The sequence below is a fragment of the Girardinichthys multiradiatus genome, chromosome 4 (genome assembly GCF_021462225.1).
Source record: "Girardinichthys multiradiatus isolate DD_20200921_A chromosome 4, DD_fGirMul_XY1, whole genome shotgun sequence".
Lineage (NCBI taxonomy): Eukaryota > Metazoa > Chordata > Actinopteri > Cyprinodontiformes > Goodeidae > Girardinichthys > Girardinichthys multiradiatus.
In genome coordinates, this window is record NC_061797.1 from 23,304,815 (window position 1) to 23,330,226 (window position 25,412).

At 42.1% G+C, this 25,412-nt stretch overlaps 1 protein-coding gene across 5 annotated transcripts in view; it reads right to left on the reverse strand.

Annotated features, from left to right (window-relative positions):
• Positions 1-25,412, reverse strand: part of cbfa2t3 (CBFA2/RUNX1 partner transcriptional co-repressor 3) — a 47,706-nt gene that overhangs the window by 7,154 nt on the left and 15,140 nt on the right. For 2 of the 5 annotated variants that reach the window (XM_047363169.1, XM_047363173.1), the window contains exons 2-10: positions 12,857-13,012; positions 10,461-10,702; positions 10,237-10,326; positions 8,105-8,286; positions 6,495-6,778; positions 5,377-5,462; positions 4,009-4,294; positions 3,464-3,532; positions 2,721-2,774 (exon numbers count right to left, since the gene is read on the reverse strand). In XM_047363169.1, coding sequence (XP_047219125.1) covers positions 2,721-2,774; positions 3,464-3,532; positions 4,009-4,294; positions 5,377-5,462; positions 6,495-6,778; positions 8,105-8,286; positions 10,237-10,326; positions 10,461-10,702; positions 12,857-13,012 — 1,449 coding nt within the window. The remainder of the gene's footprint in view (positions 1-2,720; positions 2,775-3,463; positions 3,533-4,008; positions 4,295-5,376; positions 5,463-6,494; positions 6,779-8,104; positions 8,287-10,236; positions 10,327-10,460; positions 10,703-12,856; positions 13,013-25,412) is intronic. The other 3 variants (XM_047363171.1, XM_047363172.1, XM_047363170.1) reach the window with 3 other exon arrangements.

The following is a 25,412-nucleotide window of genomic DNA, read 5'->3' on the forward strand; positions in this document are numbered from 1 at the left end:
GAACATCGTTTTGCAAGTTTAGTCAGAGATCATCGATTGCATTTAGTTCTGGACTTTGAATAGGCCATTCTAACACATGAATGGGGGTTGATCTGAACCACTGTATTGTAGTTCTGGTTGTAGGTTCACGGTTGCCCTGCTGGAAATTGAAGCTTCGTCCCATTGATGGATTCAATGTCACATAAATTTTTTCACCTAGAAACCACCTACCGTCTTTCAGAGCAGATGTTACACTTTGAACGGGGGTCAATACAACTTCTAGGTTACAATAAAGGCTTAAAATAACCAAACAGATTTGTTTTATAAGTCTTAATTCCTGGGATTTAATCTCAAAAAAAGGAAAAAATTACTCGCAATAGATGCTGTTTACAGATTCGCCAAGTTATGTATTAAAACTTTAAGGGAAAGGCGCTACAGTAGCAGACAGGCCGTAGTGACAATTTTTTTGCCCGATTCATTCAATGTTTTGCATTTTATTGCTGAATGTTGGTAAACAGAAGTGACAACATATTGTTTTTTTACTTGTCTGCTGTATAATTCAAGAACATAAAGTCACAGAACACATTCGTTTACTAATTTTAAACCTTAATTATACCAAGCAAATCAGAATTTGCATTGACTCCCATTCAAACCATAGGGCCAATTTCTCTTAGAAAGGAGCTTGACCATTGTGCAAGTGCTAACCACCCAGATGTTTTAATCCATCTTTTCTCAAATCTTCAGCTTCATTCATCTTCCCATCAACTCTGAGCAATTTCCCTTTACCCACTAAAGCATGTATAGCATAATGCTGCAACCACCGTGTGTAACTGTGGAGATGTATTAGTTCTCCACCACATAGAGTTTCGATTATAGGCTAAAGAGTAACATTAGATCTCATGTAACTAGAGCACCAAGGTGCGCTGTGTCCCTACATGACGTTTAACTGCAAACTTCAACCTGGACTCCTTATTACGTTCTTTGCATGACTAATAGTTGTCCTGTGAACAGATTTTTCCACCTGAGCTGTGGATTTCTGCAGCTCCTGCAGAGTTACCATTTTGTCACTCTTTGGTTGCTTCTTCAAATAATAATCCAAATAATCCTTGCCCAACATTAAAAAGATGGACACATTCTTTTAGTGCTGCCGAGAAGTGCAAAAGAAACATACAGCAAATAATTTCTCAAGGGTGTATTCACCCTGGAACAAGGCTGCCAAATATATACTCCTCATTAATTGAGTGACATATTGTGATTGCCAGATTCCCCTTTTTTTTCACACCACTAAGGACAGTAACATTGTTATAAAGAAAGAAATGCTACATCTTACTCCTTCCTCCAGATATGTGAAGGAGACAGAGGTGCACACACATAGACACAAATGATACTCATACAGGAGGCTTGCCAGGTGTGTTAGACCAACCAAGTAGGAGGAACGGCTGATGCTGTTCTCCCCGCTGCTCCCTATTTGCACCACTCCATGTTTGTCTGAGAGGTAGCTCATAAATAACTGTCATTTTTCTTCATCTATCCACTCAGTTGTTTCAATGCTGCGTTCCATTAACCTCGGACGTCGGAACTGGGATGTCGGAGTTTACTTCATCTCCAGGTTGTAGCGTTCCAGTTTCCTGCTTGTTTTTGTTCGTATTGCTAGCAACTGTGACAGCAGTCTTACAACAATTACAATAACAATAACACTGTTCTATATTGTATTTTGTGTATATTAACAGCGTTGAAACATCTCGTCTTATAAACACTGAAAAGTAGTATGTGTATGATGGACTAAATGCTAAACAAATACATTTCCTACTCCGAGGCTGAAAATTCTGACTTCCGAATACCAATGGAACGTAGTGAAACTACTGTGCAGATGGAAAAAAGGCAACAAAGATCCTTATCATCACTCTGCTGTGTAGGTGCACATGTGCTACTGTTCTGTGTGATCCTGTATGCATCTCTGTGCTTGTCTCTTGTACTCAGGCCTGTGAAACGTATTTGCCCCTTTACAGCTTTCTTCTGGTTCTGCTTTTTTGTCACACCTAAATATCTCAAAACATCAAACCAATTTCAATATCAGACAAGAAGAAATACAAAAGGCAGTGTTCAAATGGTGATTTTATTATAAATTCAAGAGACTATCCCAAGCAGCCAGACCCTATGTAATGTTTGGGGGCAAATACTTTTTGCTACGCTTAATTAAAATAAAAATCTGTATTTTTTAAATCCTGTCAACACAAAATTACCCTTCACAGGGCTTTCTCACATTCTGTCAGCCATTCTCTACCTTTATGATTCATTTCCTCCTTATAGCCTTTTCCCTTTTTTCTCCCCCAGCAAACACTATATGCATTATTCCATGCTTCTCAATTATCTGCCTTAATGCATGCACCACTAAGATTAGTTTGCAAATTTAATTAATTCTTATCAAGGAGACTGCATAGCAGATGTTGGGGCAATTAGCACTTAATGGAAAACACGGGGGCAGCAATATTAACGTTTTAATTCCGCAGAGATTTGGCAAGTCCCTAGGACGTGCTATTACTGGCTGCTTTTTTGCACTTCAGATCTTAGATCTCAGCCTCAGCCAGACCAAAGAGTACAGTACGTGTCTGGTTTTAATTAAAAGTAAAAAGGGGGGCACAGCTCAGTGAGAATAAACTACCTGGCTGCAGAGCTGGAGCTGACACATATGCACACAAACACCTAAAGGTGAGATGCTGGGAGTAAGATATGCTACTCACCCTGCTTGTTTTGGAGGTGCTTTAGAGTTGGGGAAAGCGGCATGCTTGTAGTACCTGTATGAAAAACAACTGCAGTTAAAAGAGCCTTTCCTGCTGGTGAAAATGCAGCACAGTATTTTTGCCGACAGCAGCAGCATCTTTTCCTCCGCAGGGTATTGGAGTATGAGTGCAACATAATAGTGCTGGGACTGAGGTGGAACCGGGGCTGAGCTAGTTGACTCCAGGAATTGGCTCTGGTATACAAGGAGCCCATGCAGAGCGGCACTTCTAACTGCTTCTATCTGGGTACATAAGAGCTAAAAAGCTCATCAAGGTTTTCTATATTTGTCTGTTTTTGACTTAGACGAGTCAGGTATTTAGGAGCAGAGCTATTTTAGATTTTTGTTTGTGAGGATAAAGGAAACCAGGTAAGCTCCACCCTGTGCGGCGCTGCTGCGACCCATCAAAGTCCAGTGTCTGCATTTTCAGTTTTAACTGCAGTGGCCTTCCATAGTGGTGACAGATGGAGAGAGTTTAGCCTTAACTACACAAAGGGCCTCCGAACCTCCAGCCTCATGGAGCTACAGCCATACAGCCTCTGTTCTGTCTGTGCTGGTAGCCATGTGTAGGTAGCCTCTTCATGGCTACCAACACAGACTTCTGTCTGTGTTGGTAGCCATGAAGAGTGACTGTACGTGTTTTGTTTGCCTGTGTGGGGGGGGTCATTCATGAAGATGGTAGGACGAAGGTCAGTCCATTCTTACCGGCTTTCCTCCAGATTTCTTCAGGTAGGTATCCTGAGGGAGGCCGGTGCAGAAAGTCTCTGTGGATCTCTGAAACACAAACACATGCAACCAATCAGCAACACAAACAAAATGCTGAAATTGGATGACAAACACATCTATCCAGTTCTAGTTTGCACTTCTGTTTCTGGGACAAAAGGATTCCTGTGCGGCACAATGTGGAATTATAAATTTATTTACATGTGAAAAAAGCAGTTAAATTATTTTTTTAACCATAGATAGAATGCATATTCAGTGGTTAACAATGAATAACAACTTTAAACCTGATTGAGGATGCTGTCAAGAGAAGAGTGCAATCAGTTAGTTAAAAATCCAGCATACTGCAGGTGGATTTGTATGGCCTCACAGTGTGAACTCCAATTTGCAAATGTGCTGAAAAATATGAGCCTCTAACTGAAGTTTTGAGTCTCAATTAGCATATTAAGGTGTTTTCAGCATCTCCAATGAGCCCTACCTTGCTGTGAGTGTTTTGCTTTGCTAAACATACCCTGAGTGTGTTTGTCTACCTGTATGTCTGCCTGTCTGCCTTTCAGCAGCCGAGGAAGTTCCTATGGGCAGTGACTCGCTGCTGCTAGCTGTGTTGGAGGAGGAGTTGTGGTGAGGAGGAGGAAGAGTAGGAGGAGGAGGAGGAAGGCAGTGCTGTCCGTTGCTCCCACCTTTTTTCATCTCCTCTACGTCGCTGTAGCGTCGGATCCAGTGATTCATCTCCTCGCGGTCGGCCTCCTGGCAGCGCCGCAGCACCGTCAAAGAGCGCCGCGTCTTCTCTACCATGTCCATGATGCAGTTAAGGAGCTGAAAAGACAAACAGTCGAGATGTGAACGTTAGAGCTTTTGAAAGTTAATATCTTGGTTGCCTTTATGCATTTAGGGGTTTCACGGTTGCAGTAAAAGAAGAAGGTTTAAGCTTTGTTCTTGACTGATCTTGAGAAAACATCCAGAGGCAAGAATGAAGACCAAGTCTTAGTATTGAAAATTTGATTTCAAGACCAGTCTTGAGTACCATAACACTAAGCAGAACCTTGTCAAACTTAAACCCCATTATCTTAATTCATCTCTAAAATACATACCATCTATTGGGCAGACACCTTGTGTATTATTGTCTGTCTATCTGGCCACGGACTGTGTCCCAGTCATCACAACACTGATATTGTAACAGCTGGCCTATTGATGAGAAGTTCGAGCCGATTCCTTAACCTGCTTTGCTTTGTTCCTTGCCAACTCAACAGATTTCCTGTCGTTTCTTTCCTCTGCTGTAAACTGTGTCACTTTTTTTCCACAGTGCCCTGCCTTTTCAGATTCTGCAAGGTCTGCTAAATAGGCTTAGCATAGTTGACATTCAATCCATCTCATTATTCCCATTCTTGTCCCCCCTCTCTGTGTCTCAGCCTTCTTTCCTCTTCCTCCCCCACACATCCCTCCCCCCTGAATTGGCTATATTTATTTCAGTAAAGTGTTTCTAATTTGGCAGGGTTCCAGGCCCGGCCGGTTCCCTCCACGACTGCAGCTCTTGTCTCAGCTGCTCTACCCAGCTGGAGCTGCTCTCTGCTGGGTCCTCAGCTCCATCTGGGGTCCTGTTTCTAACTAACACGGACTATGTGTCTGGCTTTCTAATGTGCATTGCTTTTTCTTTGTGGAGTTTGGTGCTAGGAATCCACAAAGGTGTTCGTCAACTGTTGATTCACCGCACTGACACAGACCTTTGTCAGCTGCTAACTCAGGTGGGACGGAGGCTCCTCTGTCTGCTGTCATCTGCTCGACATCATTAGTTAGCTTTAAAACTAACTTTAATCAGCTGCTGACTGTTCTGGTATCCCTACTTGTTTATTGTCAATGAAAGAAAGATGTTGGTTGGGAGTGAGTATGCTCATACATACATTATCAAGATGTTTCCACTCCTCTGCCCATTCTCGGTCTGTTAGACGGTGATCAATCACCTCCTCTTGGCGAGCTCCATGCACTGCTGCAAAATGAACAAACGGAACATCTCTGTTATACGCTGTTGTTGTACAGTAGCTGTTATTCCTAGCACCTAACAGCAGCTGCATTAACAAATTTTAATATGATGGAGGAGCTATTTTACTCAAATAACCTACTGATTCATTATACTTCAAATGATGCTTGTTACCTTAGAGCTAATGAAAACCTAAAATTCGGTTTCTCAGTAAAGTAGATATTAGATATGACCAATAAAAAATAGTTTCAAGTACAGACATTTAATGGCCATGTTATGGGCTACATAATTATAAGGGAGACTGTTGTCTGGCAGACAGTCAGGGTAGGTCACAAAAGGATCATTGCTTAAAAAGCTGGCTGTTCAGAAAGTGATTTAATAGACTGGTCTCCACAGAGAATGTAGAAACATGCACTATCATAAGAAAATGTCTGCTACCTTTAAGTCAAACAGACTCCTCACAACTTGAATAACAAATAACTTTGTTTTTTGTTTTTCTCACGATTACATTATTTATAATCTTGAACACGTTAAGAGTTACAATAATTGAACTACTTTAAACTTATTGTAACTATTACTTCATCAAATTATTGAAAAATCTGGTCAATAGGACTCAAATTCAATGTCAATACATCAAAATAAATGTCATAAATGCACTTGGTGAACATTCTAAATGACTAACACGATCTAGAATAAAATCTACAAAACCAATTTTCTTCTTTTTTATTTTTTCATTTCAAAAGTGCCACTCACACTCATGATTTTTCTTTAGCCTCGTGTATCAGTAGTGAAATGTCAAAATATATATCTCCTTCTCCATTAGAAAAGTAGAAGGTCAGCATAAATGGCTGCCACAGTTGGACACATGGGCTTGTATGGCTGGGGTCTTTATATAGACCCACCGCCACAAGGATTATCACACTTGCCCGACAACTGGCCTTTGTCCTATTCCTACACTCCACTTGTTTGTACACTTGCTCCTTCTGTCTCAGCCACCTAACTGGGAACCTGAAAATCCTTTAGGCCATATAAATGTTCTACCTGTCTGTCGGTGCCTGTCTCGAGAGTCTCTGTGTTCGCTGTGTCTGAACGCGTCCCTGTATTGGTGCGCCAGGGCCATGTCTTCTAGGCGGTAGTGCTGGGGTCCCACTTGGGGGTTGGGTGGATGAGGCAGGCCGTTGGGAGGGTGAGTTGGCAGGCCATTGGGAGGCGGGTGAGCTGGGAGTCCTGTGCTGGGGCTGAATCGTTGGCTGGGGCTGATGGTGCAGGGCCTCTTCGCCAGGTGCTCCGGGTGCAAGCCGTCTCTGTCGGAGCTGTCTTTGGTCCTAAACGTAAAATGGTAAATGGTCTGCACTTGTAAAGCGCTTTTTCAAGTCCCCAGAGACCCCAAAGCATGTAGACACAGACATGAGATAAATTTTGCTTTAACATTCTGAAAAAACATTGGTATAAAATGCCAAAATGTGTTAAATTCACTTTGAGTACAAAACAGCAAAAACAGTTTATGTGCCACAGATTACAGCCATGTAGATGAACTTTCCTGTTAGAGAAGCTCAAAAAAGAAACACAAACATGTTTTCTTTTAAGTCCAACAACTCCCATATGGTGTCCGCCACACACACACACACACACTGCTTGTTGTTCAGTTACAGTACTGCACTGCTTTTCTAAAGCTTTTGCACAGCTGTACGCCATATGTATCTAACAGAACCAAGTCCATCTATACACCCTGCATCTCAAGCTCTTAATCTTAATATCCCTCTGCCTACTCTTAGATTACAAGTGCCCGCCACTATCCACCCCCACCCTATCCTCAGGCTTAAGGGGCAATGGGGGTTGAAGGCTGTGTATCTGACAGATGTTTGGTCACGCTCGTATATGTCTGTGTGCTTGAAGTGAGTGTGTGTTTTTGAGCCATCTGCTCAGTTTAAATGGGAGTGTTGATATTAATCTGTTTAGCTGGATGGCAATAGCCAGGCATTCAAATGAAAATAACTCTTTAACATCATGGGGATAAAAAGTGAATAAATGCAACACGGCTGCCCACATGCAGATGACATTTCATGCACGTATGTGCCCTGTGCCCGTGCATATATCTGGCTGCGGTCGCCAACAAATGAGAGGAACAGCTGGAAAAAGTTGGCTTTGCTCCCTTCCTCCCCCTCCACTTGCTCAGCCCTGCATGCTGTACATAAGCCAGAGGTCGGGAGGCGGAGGTGTGCAGATTACAGCAGGATTGCACATTCAGCTTTCAACCCCTGGGTCTGATCTATCCAAAACCGCCAGCCACCAACTTCCCAACACCCTCGCACATCACCATCTGGACACATCTGGACGGCTGCTGGGGAATAGCAGATCGGGCAGGCGGAGAGAAGCAGAGAAGTAAAAACATTGACCATAGATGGAGGACAGAGCTGTGTCAGTCTTGTTTGTATTTTATTGGGTTTAACACAGCTGTCCATACTCTGTATTTATCTTCCTCATACCCAGACAGTTGGCAAAGTCAGGCTGGCATTAGGACTGTCCAGACTTCTGCCTCTTGCACAGAGGATTTATCGCTTCTCCTCGCTTGGTATTCAGACAAAAAACACTAAGTTCATTCACAGTCTGTATGAGGGTATAAAGGTACATTCAGGCCTCTAAGGTCTCACCTGTCAGGGGTCCTTCTCTTGCCGTGCTCATTCATCTCCAGCATGATCTCAGAGGAGTCGAGGGGCGAACTGGCATTGGCATCAAGGAGGAGCTGCTCGTGCTGAGCCAGATACTGGGCTGGAGTCTGTTTGGCCAGTCTGGCACAGTGGAGCAATTCTCTCTGAAGCAGGGGCAGGTTTGCCTTCATTGGTTCAAAGAGAAAACAGAGATCTTTGCTTAGGACTTAAGTCAATTGTTCCAGGACGGATGTAGATTTAATCAAGCAACATGAGTTAAGGAGAGTTAAGTGGACCAGAAGAGAAACTAAAACCTTTGGTGGAAAATGGGGTGAGGGGGAAATGGAGCCAGAATAAGCTGAGAAGGGAGTAGAAAAAGAGAGAGAGTGATACATGAAGAGACAAGATGAGATAAGACAGGTCCCCTGACACATTCCTCCACCATGTGCCTCGCTCTCTTTGGGGTGTGCTGTTGTGTGTGTAGTGTCAGTGTGTGGGGGGTTATGTGTGAACGTGTGTGTAACAGCGCTGTCAAACAGTTCTCTCAGACCTGTCGGCTTGATATAACACAGCCATCGCTGCGATGTCCCAGATGTGAAGGATCATCGCACGACAGGAGGTCCGACACTTTCACACTTTTTTTTTTTTTAAAGATGTATTTACATCCAACCAATGATGTTTACAAGTGATGGCTTCCTTTTATATAAGTTCACTGTTTACATATAGGTTTTGATTAGGCCAAACCTTTATTGAAAATTGATTTCAAACACTTAGGTTTAAAGAGACAAGCAAGGCTTGAATGGGACCCCACACATTAAAGTTCAACACTTTCCATATGGACAGAGGTGAAAGACAGTTAAATGCATTTCTATGTGACGGATAGTTTAACTCGATTGTACACAACTTCTGAATGCTGGCGCAATGTATGAGTGGGGTTTACAGCTCCTTAGGACCCACTGCTGGCTGGCTTGGTCCCTCTGCCTGGACTTCATCATCCATATGTTCACTGGGCCTGACTGTCCATGAATAAAATGGCAAAGCCAGAGAGAAATACATTCACTGGCCACTTTACTAGGTACACCTGTCCACTTGCTTGTTAACACAGATATCAAACCAGCCAGTCAAATGGCAGCAAATCCGTCATCAAGATGCGGTGAAGACGACTTGATCAAGTTTAAACCCAGCATCAGAATAGGGAAAAAAATAGGAAAGGTGCTTTTATATGGTATGGTTGTTTGTGCCAAAGGGGCTCATCTTAGTTTTTCAGAACTTGCTGGTCTACTCAATTTTTCATGCAGAACTTTCTTTCTGATTTATAGACCGTGGTCTGAGCACAGGTTAAACCTCCCCATATGATCTGATCAACTAAGAGATTTTGTACAAAACTGGAGAAACTCATTAGTTGTGTTTCAATAATTTTCATGGAATAAATTGCCATAGAAATTACATATTAAAAAAAGAAAACAAAAACATTTCTGAGCATAGCAAGGGAGCTCAAGGCCACTGTGGTGTCTGGTGGGCTTAGCTGGACACAGGCCCTCAAATGAAGTTCTGCTCAGGGCCTCATACAACTTTGAGCCATCTCTGCAGTGTATGATGTACCTTGATTCTTGTATCTACTTATTGGTTATATATCAATAAACGTGCCCAAAGTCAGATTGGATGATCGTAAAGTTAATATAAAAATGGAAAAAACAAAAGGTTTTGAGGAGTTTTGATCTCCCATCCAACACCTTCCATCTTTTCAGATTTTTGTATACATAGTAGTTCAAACCACCAGTATCTAAAATGGCATCATGCTAAAAATATGGCATGTCATTGCGTGCAGCTGAGATATCAGTGACTGCTCAGTGAAGAAAATAGTGACAAGGTAAACAACTGTTGGAAGTGACGGTGTAAAAATATTCAATGCTAGAAAAAAAATGTTCAGGTTTTCATCAATACTGTTCGCAAAAATATGTTCTTTTTTTTTCCTTGTTTGCTGTCAGTTCTTCCTTCAGATTTTCTAACTATGCTTCAATCTGCTGTTTCTGCTTCAAATAAGAATATAGGAGATGCACACCACCTAGTTTCATTAAAACAGAAATAACCCTTAAGACGCTCAACAGAAAACCCCAGATTTGATCAGTTTTTACCTTTAAGAAAGGAATTACAAAAGGCCTCAGTGGGAAGTTGGTGGCCTCATGAAGTTTAGAATGAAACTCTTCAATGGTGAGAGTGGAGTTCTGTTTAAAACAACAGGAAGTGACAAAGACAGAGCAGAAGTCATAGAAACATTAACCTTAATTCAAATCTTCCACAACATATTTAGCAAAAAAGGAGCATTATGCTGCAATGAACAGATGTTCCCAAAACCTACCACCAGTCCTAACACAAGGCTGCGCACTCTCTCCCCAATCTCAGGGGATATGTCATTTCCGAATTGCTGTAGCGTGGTCAGGAAGCGTTTTAGTTTGCAGAGCTGCCGGGCACCACAAGCCGGTGGAAGCTGTTGGTTGGACAAGGAGGCCGTCGAGGACATCGCTGGTCCGTTACTGAAGCCATTGGGAGTTGAAGGAGCACCGTTTAGCGAGGTAGGAGAGTGGCTGCTCCCATTTAGCACTTCAGAAAAACACACAAGGGGTGTATTAGTTGCCTATATGGGGATCTGAAAGATCTGATGACATCTGTAGCAACTAAATCAGTCTTATAGATGGGTGCATAATGTTTGATGCTTCAAACAACAGCAGGGATGCATTGTTTTATTACTTTTCTGGTGTAGAATTTGTGTTTGCAGGAACTTTAGCTGTCTCACAAGTGCTACCATTTGACCCCCCCCCCAGCCCTTCCATCGGCCCCTGTATTGGCCTGTATTCCACCCTGGTCCTCCCTCACTCAGTAGGACGCAACTATAAGAGGAACTTGTTAAAGAGGTGCTAAAAATAGTCCAGTGGGCTGTGTTACTTTTATTCCAGTAGCAGGTGTGTTGCTAAATCAGGTCCTGCACATGTCTACCAGCTGAAAGTAGATTTGCAGCTTTAGGGTTCAGAATAGTCACAGCAGCCGTACACATATATGATCACACACGATCACTTCATAATGCAGGCCCAAACAAACTTGTAAATACCCTGGGAGCAAACACACACACAAGCTTGACCTCATCCCCTCAAATGCTGCTCTTCAAACGTACGTGCATTTATATGCATATCGGATTATATGATGACTGTATGTCAGATGATGTTGGTTTTTCCATGAAATGTCATGTAACTATGATTAAACCCTAACTCATCTTACAATTACAGCATGCTAAGCCTCATTTCAATTCTGCTGCAGCCTTTCTTTGCAATGCATCTCATCACCTGGTCCTTGTTGTGGAAGAGGGAAGGATTCTTTAACCTTCAGCTGTTCCCTGATCTTGTGGTTTGTCTCAGGCATGCTTGTTGCTCTAATCCACGGGTCGAAGCCCTGAACACATATTGACTAACCCATGTGATCCCAGCACTTGTGTTCTGGTTTTAGATGAGGAAGAGTCGCATGGAGAGGGCTACGCTGTCGACCGAAAGCCACGACAGGTGAAACAACACGGCCTGGCGTTGCTATATAGGGAAGAAAGAACGCCTGATGTCCCCTTTACCAAGCCGCTGCCTGACCAGTTGATAAACAGTGAATGCAGCCACACTCACACACACACACACACACACACACACACACACACACACATCATAAGACAGTTGTCCCACCAGCAAGGGGATTATTTGTACCAAAAGACACACAAATGCCATCACAGACACACTTGACGCACAAGTGACCAAACACTTGCTCACCAGAACTAGGAAGGAACAAATATTTTTTTCACTCTAGTTTTCACTCTATGTAGATGCACAATCACTGAAATAGGTAAAACAACTAGCAGCAGAGTTGATTAGACATGCCATCTTGCATGCAACAGAAATTCATCAGTTTAGACAAGTATTACTGATTGATTTGTTTAATAATCTGGTTGAAATAATTAGTCCTGGTTTGTAAAATAAAGCGAGAAACGGAACGATCTGATGCTTGAACAAAATGTCGAATAAATGTTCCTTTTCATTCCCAAAAAATCAAGTACATAATGACAAAAAAAACTGATAAAGTACAAATAAGTGAAGGCAACAATGACCAACAAGAACAAAAGAAACATGAAAACAACTCAATGCAGGATACATATTTTAACACTCTTTGCAGCTGTTGTTTTTTGTTTCAATATCTTTTCCATGTAAACATACGATTAGTTTTATTGTTTACCTTTAGTAGGTCTCTGAATTTTGATTATTCTTCACATTGATCATCTATAACGGGGAGTCGCTAACAGTTAAAACTACATCAAACTATCCAAAAGTGAGAATTGATGGTGAGCAGAGAAAAAAAAGACAGCAAATGCTGCACAAGTTGAATTAGCACCGTGTAAGTTTCTTTAACTATAGCTACAGCTACGATTCTATGTTGTGGATTATTTTCAGTGCTATTTGGAAACGATTTGATGTTGTATCCTTTGCCTTCTATGATGTGACGACTGTGAGCCACTTGGTCACTGATTTATCACCTATGTCTGTGTTTTTTTCACATCTGCCTGCTTTAATGGCCTGCGGACACTTGGGAGAACATACATCTCACTGCACATAAAGGAACTCTAGGTTAAGCATAGTTCAGTCAAATAATTTACAGCAAAAGGATTGGATCACTGATGATACGATTTGTAAGAACATCTATGGACCGTTGCATACGAAGGACTCTTACTTGATTTACTGGTGGCCGGCGTGAATGAGGCATTGCGACTTGTTGCTTGGCTCACAGCCGGGGGTGGAGGAGGCATGGTAGGTGGGGTGGACCTGGGCTGGGTTTTCACATCTGCAGGTGAATCTGGCATTGTTCTAGCCTTCTGCACTCTGCTACCTGCCACATGGAAGAAGGAAAAAAAAAAGCATGAACAGGTTAAAATTGAAGCTGCAGTATTATAAAACCCACATCGTTGCTAAGAGGAGACAGCTGGTTAAAGATGAGAGCACTGACATTTTCATCTGAGAGCCATTGATTGTTTCTTTAAACCAAAAAGCCTCATGCATAGAGCTAAAAGCGATCAATGCGGAGAGTGGAAATGGATCCAAACTTGTATTGTCTTTCTTGTTGGAGATTCATGGGGCCTGAGAGACCAACAGTAACACCTGCTCTCCCTCTCAGCTGCTAACTGAGACCCCCCCCCTTCCCTCATGCTATCTCCTTCACACATACACAATCCATGTAGCAATGACATCCCAATCAGTGCACCCACCAACCCCACCCCATAAGCACCCCACTACAACCTTCAACCCCCGGACACACACACACATGTTCACAGGCACACACACTTCTCCGCCTGTCCCTTCTCGTTCCCCTGCCTAGACAGCCGGCTTGACAGCCAGTGACAAGTGCAGCTGGATCTGCTGCTGTCCATCACTGAGACTGGCTTTCAGCAGAGCTCTGTCTTGCTACCAGAGGCTTCTCTATACCCTGCCAGAGATGCTGCCAGGACCAAACAAGGCAAGGCCAAGCTCTGCAGCATGAAGGCAGCGGAGAAAAAATGCAACACAAGGCGGGTGCAGTGCGTCCACCTGCGAGTTTTACGACAATGCTTCTGGACTGTGTGTGACTAGGGTCCTATGGAGTTCATATAAAACCACTGCCCAACACAACACACCATACACAAACTTAAGATCTATGTACATCTATCTATGGAGCATTGACTGTCTTGGTGTTTGTGTCCGCCTGTCGGTGCAGCTGCTGGAACCAGATCCTGCTGCAATGCAAACCTGAGCACAGAGTATGATAACTTTTTCAGCCCTTCGAGAAGATCACTTTTAAGGATGGGAAACGGTCAATAGCTGTGAACCGTGCAGAGAATGAACAATGGAATAAAATAATTTTTTAAGTATCCAACAGATATATCCCGACATACATGGGTGCCTTGTTCACAATACATGCTGGATATTTTTACTAAATGAATATAAACATTTATCATGAAGACTTCTGCAGGAAAGCCATTATTCTAACTTATGAAAACAGATGTGAGCACAGAGTAGACCTAATGGGCCGTTTGATGATTCTTCTGCTGAGACACTGTGAGCAAAAGCATAAATTTTAAATTCTATTTGTATTTTCTTTTGTTTTTGCTTCCATATCAGGCCTTATTCTTCAAAACAGTGCAAACAAAAAAACAAATATACTCTTTTATTCCTCCTTCTGGACATGTACTGTATGTGAATCAGCGAACATCTATGTTAACATTATTATAACTGTTACAACTATAACATATAAAGAAATAATTAAAAAACGTGCCGTATGGTACTGAGTACCTAGATATATAATTAACATTACGTTTTCACATTTACTATCAAGGTAAATAGTCTGAATTAAATCAAATTGTCATAATCTTTTTTTGCATGTTTAGAAAAAGCTAAAGAGGCATAAAAACTTGCCAATAATTTGACCTTTTTTATGTTCACTTATGATCCACAATCGCAAATATAAAACATTTTCATGTCTTGAAGCATAGACTGTGTTATTTCTCACTAGTTATGGCTGCTGGTCATTTCCAATGTTTTATTCATGGAAGTTTAAAAAGTGAAATATAAGATGGTACTGGAGGAAAACATATCCATGATACATATCAGACAAACAAACAACAAAAACTGAACCAAACAATTTACACTAATCTGTTGAATGATCCCTACACAAATAATATCTAATTTTGTTGTTTAAAATAAAATAACAAATGAATATAATGTGTTTTCTTTATTTAATTTCTTCCCTTTATGAAATGCATAAGTTGCATTTATTGATTTCTTGATTTTCTGCAAAAATTTAAAACCTGAAACTACAAAAGACACAAAGTGATGAAAACTGCTTTAGAATATTCTCTCAGTCTTGTCTATTAAAGGAAAAAAAAAAACTGTGTCCAAATAATTTATCCTTTAGCCTTTTCAAAATGTCACAATCCATGTTCAAATGTTCAAAAACACCATTGAAGAAAGCGTCTGTCAGCATTGTCCTCTTGGTGGCTTCAGAGATAATCTCTTGTACCTCTTCAAATAAAAAGAAATAACCTTAACCCTGGCATCAGTGCTGTTGAGGTAAATGATCTAAAGCCCTGACCTCTATACCTAGTTTTAAATCCCGCCTGTGCTGCACTGTGAATGTATTCTGGTCATCAGCTATCATTAAATGACTATGGCATAATTTGCTTTTCATTTCATGTGTTCCTCCACAACAGCCCCCGCCCCACCATTTCAGTCGGCCTCAGCGCTTGCAGTAAGCCTATTTCTAAGAGCTTGCGTAGCGACGTTCAACAGCTGGTGTCTGTATTTAAAGCGCCACACTGGAGTATGTTGTACGAGGGCCATTGACACAGTGATCCTCAAGAACACGAGGGGTGCTCGGATGTTTGGCCCATGCCAGGCACTCTGAACACAAACAAGCAAAACAGAAGCAGACGGGGGCAACTGCTATAAATAGATCCAACCATTTTCTTCTATACCACGTTAAATTTAAAATCGGGCTTCTAAGACGCTGGATTTATTACACCTCCACTGAATTTTTTTTTTGTTTACTGAGTCATATCGTGGTACCTGTGACAATGTATGTTAGTTTGAATCCTCCAGATATACTTAAATGACTAAAAACTGAACTTGAGAGTGATAAGGAGAGGAGAGGAGAGAAGAGGAGAGGAGAGGAGAGGAAAGGAGAGAAGAGGAGAAGAGAAGAGAAGAGAAGAGAAGAGAAGAGAAAGGAGGATACGAGAGGATCCTGTCTTTCTGCTCCACCATAGGATTATGGACAGCTGTTTAATCTGACCAGCTCCAGAGACACACACATGCACATCATGCTCTGGATTTTACTTTTAATACATTAGGAAGTCTGCTCAGTCTGAAACCCCATCTATGAACATCTGTGATTCCATTGTGCTTTGTGCTGAAGGACAAAACAATTACACCAAAAAGAGGAGATGCGAATCACCTGGAGAAGTTGACCTATTTTGGAGGTTTTAGGTCTAGATTTTCAAACACATACTGTATGTCTGAAAGGAGCCACTTTGATACCAGTACGTGCGAAAATAGATCCACTCAATTCTACGGCCATCTGTCCTAAATACTCCTGCATATTAGGCTGGAAATAAACCCACACTGTACAATTATTACCTACCTTGTTGCTCCTGCTGCCTATGCTTGTGTCTGTTTCTCTGACTCTGAGAACAGCTGTATGTCTGTAGAGTTTGACGTAATCGGGGCCAAAAGATTGCTCACCAAAGAAACAGTCTGTGTTCTAAAAATGTTCTCTGTCTTCTGCTCTCCCTTTGTGCCATGATGAAACAAGATGAAAAACAATCCACTGCGAGAGGCACTAAACTGCAGTGAGCACGCTGAACAACTGCACACGCACAGTCAGTGGATTTTTCAAACTTTCTGAAGTCCTCCTGGAGTCTCGTTAAAGATTTAAAGACAGGATCTCATTGGAGCCCCTTCAAAATAAACATATGTGTGCAAATCATTTCACTTCAGATGGCCATTCTGAATCTGGGTTTCATCTGATTTAACATTTAAATCTGAGTGTGAACTGTGTGCATTCTTTATATGTGTGCAAGCTTATATACATTTCCACTGGAGATACAGCTGCAGCTTATTAGCTCTGGCTATGTGCTGCAGAACAGTTCCCTTAAAACCCCCTCATCTATTCAGTCTCTTGTACTCCACAGAGACTCAGTCGGTGACCACATAGGCCTAAAACTCCCTGTCTCACTCTCTCTCTCTCTCCGTCTCATGCTCCTTCCCTCCCACTGTAATTCCCCCAGTCTCCAGGAATGCTGTTGTTTTTAATTTCTCCCAGCTGCTCTGGCTGGCTGCCCAGCCGCCTGCCTTTCCACATCTGTTCCCTATCAGGCCGCTGTGGAGTCCACACAAACAGAGAATAAGCCCCCCCCCCGAAATCCTTATATCAAAACATTTTGGGATTGTAACCCTGTGCCTTTCACATAAGACTAATCGATGCAACTCTGCCTACTTTATATTACGAGCAGAAAATAACATTTTTAAGGTAAACAATACAGTTGGCCCAGACCCAAAAAATCATCTGACAGCTGCAGAGGGCAAAAACCAGCATTACTTTTACGTTGGCCAAATAACAGTGTTTTGAATTCTGCCTGTTATCCAAGAGAGCTTGGATTCCAACACAGGTGAGATGGAAATGTCTTTATATCCTTTCCTATTAAGTCTGTACAGGAGGCTGCCCTTGCAGCAGGATCCCAGACTCTGGTTCATCTTGTGCTGAGTCTTTAAAGCCCTCACTAATGACTGGGTGGGAGACAGACCAGTGCATGCAAATGCTTTTAGACGTTTGTGTGTGTAAGATAATGCATTTTGACTACTGCGCTCTAAACTCATATTTCAAACCTGAAACTGGCTGTTCCTAGGTTGGAAAATCCAGTCCTTCCCCATAAACACACACTAAAAGGCTTCCAAGTCTACAAAATGCTTGTGATGTCCTTAAGGACACAAACACAGATATTTTCCCTTGTTACTTAAGAATCTCTGTGAGAGTACACATGCAGAGCCAGCTGAATAAACACGTTGAGCAAAAAAACAAAGCAAGGGAATCGGAGGATTGGGGTTGAGGGGGTCGGTCGGGGGGGGGGGTCATCTGTTTTTCCCACTAAGCACTGAAAAAACCATCCTGTCTTTGATCAGATTACAGCAATCAAATCACTGAGAGGTCACAGGCTTTTTCAAGTCAAAAGACTCCAGATCTACTTTTATTGCTTAAACTGGCAAGAAAAGCAGGACTACTTCGAGGACAAGCCGGGAGGGAATGATGAATCAAAGGCAATTTATCCGGGGCCAGAGGTGCAAAGGTTCGAGGAGTTGTATTTCTGTCTCACTGAGCTGCAGGGATTCTGTCATATCGAGCTTATATCTGCAAGAGCTGTTGATGTAATTGTATTGAAGTTCTCGCGACCATCTGTTCTCCTTTGGGAGGGCCTTGCTCCTCTTGTCGGCAGTGAAGTGGTTATGTGCAGCATATCACTGCTGCCGACGTGCTCACAGAGAAAAAACTTCCTTTTCAGATTTTCCCAACGGCTGCTAATAAAATCCAGATGCTAGACTGGAGTTGTTTCTGCCTCCCTCCTCCCTTTCTACCTTCTATCCCTCTTCATGTTTTCTCTTGTTCCCCCCTGCTCCTCCTCCTTGCTCTCCTGTTGTTTTACGTTGCTAATAATTTTTTTGACTATTTTCATCTACCTCTCCTCCCATCGCTCTTTCCTTCTCTCACCATAACCATCCATCCATCCTCTCCTTTTTTCTCCAACCACTAAACCCAGAGTCATTCCTAAATAAAGAAAAGTATTTGTGACATTTGGCCAAGGCAAGCCATGCCAAGAACAACTCCTCCACAAGCCAGACACATCTGGACATTAGGGCTGCACAAGGCACTGGTACTGACACTATTCCAACACACGTGAATGCACAGAAAATACCCATAAGCTTTCAAACTCCAAGCTGGACTGCATATGTTCTTATAAAGCTTGTTTTCACACCACACTGAAAACTGTAATTCTCTTCAGAGATGTTTGCAGCTGCAAGCCCAAAGTCTCAGTTGTACTTGTTAGTGTGTTGTTTACACTTACCTGGCACTAATATACAGAAAATGCAGTTTATATGCAGAATAGTGGAAGAACATGACAACTTGCATGTATTCTGTGTATGCATATGAACTACATTTAGGAGCATCCATTTGTGTGTGCGCGCGCACTTTTTGTAGTTCACAATGCATCTCTGTAAGTGTGTGTTGGTGTGGATGTGTGGCTCCAGGGTCCCTGTGTGAGAGGAACTGAACACCTGAACATCAATAACTGTCATGCGGGCCACCTGGGACCCCACAGCCAGCTTGCACCACGGGCGCACAGCCATCACCAGCACAGCTGCCACAGAGCGGGGCGGGGGTGAGGGTAGAGACAGGCAGAGAGAGAGAGGGAGAGAGAAACACACACATGAGGACATTACTATCCGAGTGTGTTTGCATCTGGGACTGGAGTGTAGAGACAGACAGACATAAGAGAAAAGGAGAATTTACATGTAGCTTCTGCTCTGGATGATGAAAGAATTCTTCTTTGTTCCCACTCATTTACATCCTCTCCTCCTAATCTCGTCAGCTGTGAGTCTAATTTTGCCAGCTGAGAGCTCAGCCTCGGGCTGTCGTAAACTAACATTTGATCAGACTTTATGTTCTCCGTCTCTTCTGCGATGAGCTCCATCAGTCAAGATACATACATCATCTTAGCATCTAGTGCGCTGTTTAAACAGTGGAGTATGAGACAATTGTGTGAAAGTGTCTGGGTTCTGGGCCACGCAGCTAAACATGTTGAATAATGTAAAGGCATGTGAGGTAATAATGGTTCAAGAAGCAGAAACCGACCTGCAGGAAGACAGTGTTGGGGAAAATTTTGCCTGCCCTGCATGCCGTTTATTTAATACGTGAAATATTTTTAACCTGTAATTGTGATAAATTTGAAAAAACGGAAAAAGGTTTGATAAACTATTGTTAAATGAGATGCACAGGTTACACTGATAGAACAAACAATAGAATATTAAAATATAACTAATCACATTGGTATAAAAATATGCATACATTTGATTTGGGTAGATTTTGAGTATTTCTGCGATGTATTCAAATGTACTTGCTCAACAAAATTAGCTGAATAGGACTAAATTATTGAGACCTGAATATTAAAACTGGTTTGTGAGCTTGTTTGCTGTAACTGTAATAAAATGTCTAAGTCTGTTCTCACAAGGTACTTTTTCTCTGAACAACACAATATTTAATACCCTCAAAAGTTTCTTTTTAATAGTGCAGACTTCTGTTTTTTTGTTTTGTTATGGAAGGTCTGACCTGCTGATTTCAATTTCCATACAAACCAATTTGTGTAAAAAATATTCAACAATTTATTGTAACAAATATGGAAAACAAAAGAATAAATGGAATGTGAGGTCCTTGATTGAGGTTGTAGATATAAATCCTCAAGAAACTTGCCTGTTTAAAAGGATTAACCTCATTAATGTATCAAAACGTTCTAATTAATACACAGACAAAAAATATTGTTTCAAAATTGTCCGAGCATGTTCGCAGTGTACACATTTTCACAAAAGGAACCCCTCTATCCAAACACCTGCAGCCTAAGCCAACGCCTATTAGCTCATCAGGCTTTTAATTACTCTGTTAATTGCACACAGGCAGCATGAAGGGCAGCCTGGGAATAGGGTAAGGAGAGCCTCCCGAGGACCCAGCCTGACAAGCCTGACAAACAAAGAGGAGTTTTTTTTCTGCCAGCATCACCCACAACAGTGCAGCTCTGGAGGCTGGGAGGAGAAGACAACCAGGAGACAATAGCTCCTCGTCAACAGCATCGAGTGATATCACCTCCTGTTCACATTGGCGAGGCCTGCAGGCCGAGGCTGTGGGCTGAGTGAGGAAGGAGGCTGGGGGAATGACGAGACAGATAGAATGGGTAAAGAGAGTTGTGCTACATCTGTGAGTCACATCTGGATTAGTTCGTATTGGTCACAGGAGAGGCAGGGGGCGGGGGCTGCTGGGGTGGCTGAGAGGAGCAAGCGTGGGAATGTCCCACTGTAAAGTTTTAGGGCACGGGGGCTTACTGTATTTGTGGGAGAGTTTGGAGGGAGTCTCCGCAGAGTGACCCGTCACAGAGCTCTGCTTCTAACACAAACATCCTCCTAACTGTGCAAACTGCATCCACACACACATGAAACTGCGAGGAAGGCTTGAGAAACATTTTCCTTGGGGTTATATGGCTTCTATCCTTCATCTTTTGAACATGCCTGCATTGATCTTTTTCAGCATCTCTCCTTGGCAGCAGATGTCCTCCCTCCATTCCTTCCAGGAGTGGTGTTTGAGGAGGTGTGTCCAGGAAACAGTGGCCGACACTGACTTCCTGTGTGACAGGTGTGCGATGGAGGCCTGACAGCTGCTACCCTGTTCTTGCTTTCCCTCTGTTTTTTTTCCTTTCCCTCGTTCTAGCCAGCTGCAGCAGAGAGTGGCTCTGTTTGTTCTTACATCACCACCACTGCCTGGTGATTTATGGAGCACAGAAGTCTCAGATTAGACCCTGGCAACACACAAACACACCCACATGCATCACAGCAAATGCAGCATCTTTTCTCATCACAGACCCCTGACTCTGAGTGTTGAACCGCTTTGTGTGCCACTAAAACCTGACACTGAGTTGTCACTAACCGCTAAGACAGGAAAACAAACAGGAGATTAGTCATTCTCCAGCTTGATGTCTTGTATTTCATTTCATTCTGTGGTAAATGTCTGCTCTGTCACTGTGGAGCTGTCAGCACTGACAAAACTGTCTGCAGCCTGAACTGCTCTCCAGCCTGCCAGCACTCTCATACCTCTTCATTTGGCCTGCAGGCACACCAACAAAAGTGGCTGACATTAGCCAGGCGTTGGGTGGTAGGGTGCTGTGCATCATCACACAGGACCCCATAGTTTTCACACACCCACACACATAAACCACTGAGAAATGTGGTGGACTGCAGAGAGGAGGGGTGGGGTGCATTTAAGTGACAGGTTAGAGGAGAGCTTTGACAGTTTCTCCATTTAGCCTACAGCCTGTTCATGCTGGAAGCTGCCGAAATAAATACCAGCAATTCCTCTGGGACACAATTCGACTACAGGACGCCACCACAAAAAAGGAAAGAAAATCCAAAAAAGAGAGTGAGTTGGGGAAGAAAGAGGACAACTGCTGTGCCATCAACATCCTGATTATACGTGCTAATTGGCTAATTAACACGGCCCACTGTCATGTCCTGGTCAAAGAAAGTTCACGGCAAACATCCAGCTGCAATAAGGAAACTTATATTTGGTGAATTGTGTTCACATTTGCTAAATATATGCATCTAAGGAAATTAAGAAAGTCCACTACAAAAAGTAAGAATTGCATGGAAGTATTAAGTATCACCAACTTTAGTTTAAAGCAAACAATAGTGAAAACATAAGATTTTGCATTTTGATTTTTTTCTTTTTTGTCAAGATTAAGTTAGGAATCTGTACCTTCAAATAGGGAAACAATAAATATATATAAACTGACAAAGTTACAGCAAAAACAACCATTCATCTGCAACATCATTTCAACTCTGAAAGCTTACTTAAAATTTTGAATATATATATATACACTACTGGTCAAAAGTTTTAGAACGCTTTTCTCATTTAATGGGTCTCTTTATTTTCATGACTATTTAAATAGTAGATTCTCACCAGAGACTACAAAGCTGTGAATGAGCACACATGGAATTATGTGGTAAACAAAAAGTGTGTAATAACTACACATTTTTATATTTTAGATTATTACAAAATAGCCTCCCTTTGCTCTGATGACTGCTTTGCTCTCTTGGCATTCTCTCCATGAGCTTCATGAGGTGGTCACCTGAAATGGTTTCCAAAGAGTCTTGAAAGAACTTCCCAGAGGTTCACTGAGACTCTACGTACAATTTAAATAGTCATAAACAAAAAGAAAACCATTAAATGAAACAGATGTTCTAAAACTTTGGACTGGTAGTGTATACCTACACATATATAAAATTTTTATAAGGCATTTGGAGGTTAAAGTACTTAAGGAGTATTTTTGATCTTTTTTATTTTGTACTTGACTCTTGTCTAGATACAGAGTTCAAATCAGTCATCTTCATAGAGTTTAGACTACGAAGATGACAACACAGAGTAATAACATAGCAGTTGTGTCAGATACCAGATCTGTTTATCCAAATGCCTAAATGTAGACTTAGTCTAAAGTCAGTGCACTGTACTCATGAGATGATCTCTGCACATAACTAACTGACTGGAAGCCATCAAAGTGACCGCAGCTCTTTGACACATTAGGAAAATCTGTGACCTCCCTTTCAGTACAGTGTGTGTGTCTGTGAGCTGTTAAAATGTCAGTTTACTGGGACAATGCATTCATATCAAGGGATCCAGTTTGTATGTGTGTGTGTGTGTGTGTGTGTGTGTGTGTGTGTGTGTGTGTGTGTGTGTGTGTGAGAGAGAGAGGAAGGAAGGCTGGAGCCGAGATTAAGGTCTGTGCGATTAACTGGTAACACAACGGCACTCAGTGGCTCAGCTTCCCATTTGAAGAGACGGAACCATCTGTGTGGCACAGGATCTGTTTCCAGGAGATAACGGCATTTTTAATTTTGCAAATAATGTAAGGAGACAAACAGAGCAAACGTGACAGACATGCCTTCCTTCCCACTCTGTGCCTGCGAGCTCTGGCTTTGCAGCACTTCCTAAGATTTTCAGAGAGAGGACCTCTTTGGAGTCCATGTCCCCTTTTTGTGCTTGTTTACACCCTTGCTTGTGATAAAGGCCTCAGTTCGAGGCAAATGGGAAAGGGAGGGATTCATTATGTGAGGTACCAGGGGTGATATGAAGTTCCCATTTTCTCTGTTGGCCTGTCCTCTTGGCTTGATTAAAACAGAGCCCAGCAGCACTACGGTAGATTAGCCCAGCTGTTTCCTCAGTCTGACTCTGATCTGAACACATTTCCTACCATGAGAAAGTGCAGCTAGGAGGCCAAAAAAGAAAAGGCAAAGAAGGTCAAAGGAGTGTCAGAGGTCAGCTGGCATGCAGAGAAGTAAAAGGTGAGGAAAGAAAGCAGGAGGTGAATCTGGCACAAGATGAGGAAGGGAGGAGGAGGATGTGTTTTTCTTCTTGGATATACCTGTCAGCAGAATAAGTATTGTGACATTTATTTATTTATCTCTTTCATCAAGACTGTTAATCTGGAGAAAAAAAGAGACATCATGACTGTGTGTGTCGTGACTTTACAATATGTGCACATCTTGCTAAGTGTAAAAAAAGAAATAGTGATACTCCTGACAGACAATTGTGGCTCTGCTTAGCCTCCACCCTCTGCTTGGCTCCCACGCTGTGGCATCAGCAGGCCAAGCATCTAGAGAGTGTGTTTCTCATTCCATCAGATGTTGGGAAGCTGCCTCGCTTCTCGAATCTGGTCTTCGACATTCTAAATCTCCCCGGAGAAGCTGGGCAGCCTTGTCGCAGTAATATCAAACATGTGTGGACCAGGGCAGAGCAGACCAACAGACATGCACACACATACGCAGTGAAGAACGAGGCCCAAGGCAGCCAGAACCTTACTGCTCTTTCTCAGCATGAGCCTACATTGGAAGAGAGCATTTACCAAAATGGTCACCTCATATATTGCTGCCATATATACACAAAACACACAATAGAGATTTTTTTTTAAAAAGCACACACAGAAACTCCCTGGAGAACCGGTTCTGCCCAACAATAGATTTCTCTTTACATAAAAATAACTACACAATCGTAGTAAATATCAAACCAATCCATCTCCAATTAAATACCACCTCTCGTAATGTCATGTTTGTATGAGCTCACACTCAGACTCAACTATTGCAAAAGCTTTTAACATTTAAAGCACTTCTATGCCTCTTAAAGCACCGCACATGTGGCTAACTCTCTGCAGATATTTACTCACTAGCAAGAAATGTATATATAAATGCACTTATTTAAAAGGAGACAGCGATGTGTAAGCTTTCTGACCTCAGCTAAGAAGAGGAAAATCAATCCCTAAGATCTTGATTGGCATTTAAGCCACAGACAGATGGAATATTTCTAATACTTAGACACAAACATGAAGTATGCATTTCTGTTATTCACGTTGGTTTTTTTGGTCATTCTGTTTGATGCGTAACTTGAAATACAACAGTGAACGTTTAGTTCACTTGTTAGGACGATGCAAACACAAGAACAAATACACTACATGTGCAATTATTTACACGATATAGCCACCCACATTTTCTTCGCTTCTCTATTTTTCATCTGTCATTACAATGCATACACGTCTCTCTATGTGACTATTTTACAGCATCGTCATCCGTTGCAGGTGTGGCCATCTACTGCAGTGAGACTCCATCCAACAGGCTGAATATCTTATTAGCATGCAAAGCAGGAACTGCTGACACCTGGAACATTATAGCCATCATATATATTGCATTCCAAACAGTCCTTTGCAATAATAACATTGCACATCCTGATATTGCACCGGTGATGTATTGTGCAGCCTTGAAAAGCACTGTACAACTGTTTGTTACTGCAGTAACCACAGAAGTATTTACTGACGGATCTTACATGTAAGAAGGAACTACAGATACCATAAAGTAATTATTTTTTGCATAAATGCGACTCAAGATTTCCTTAAAAATGCAAA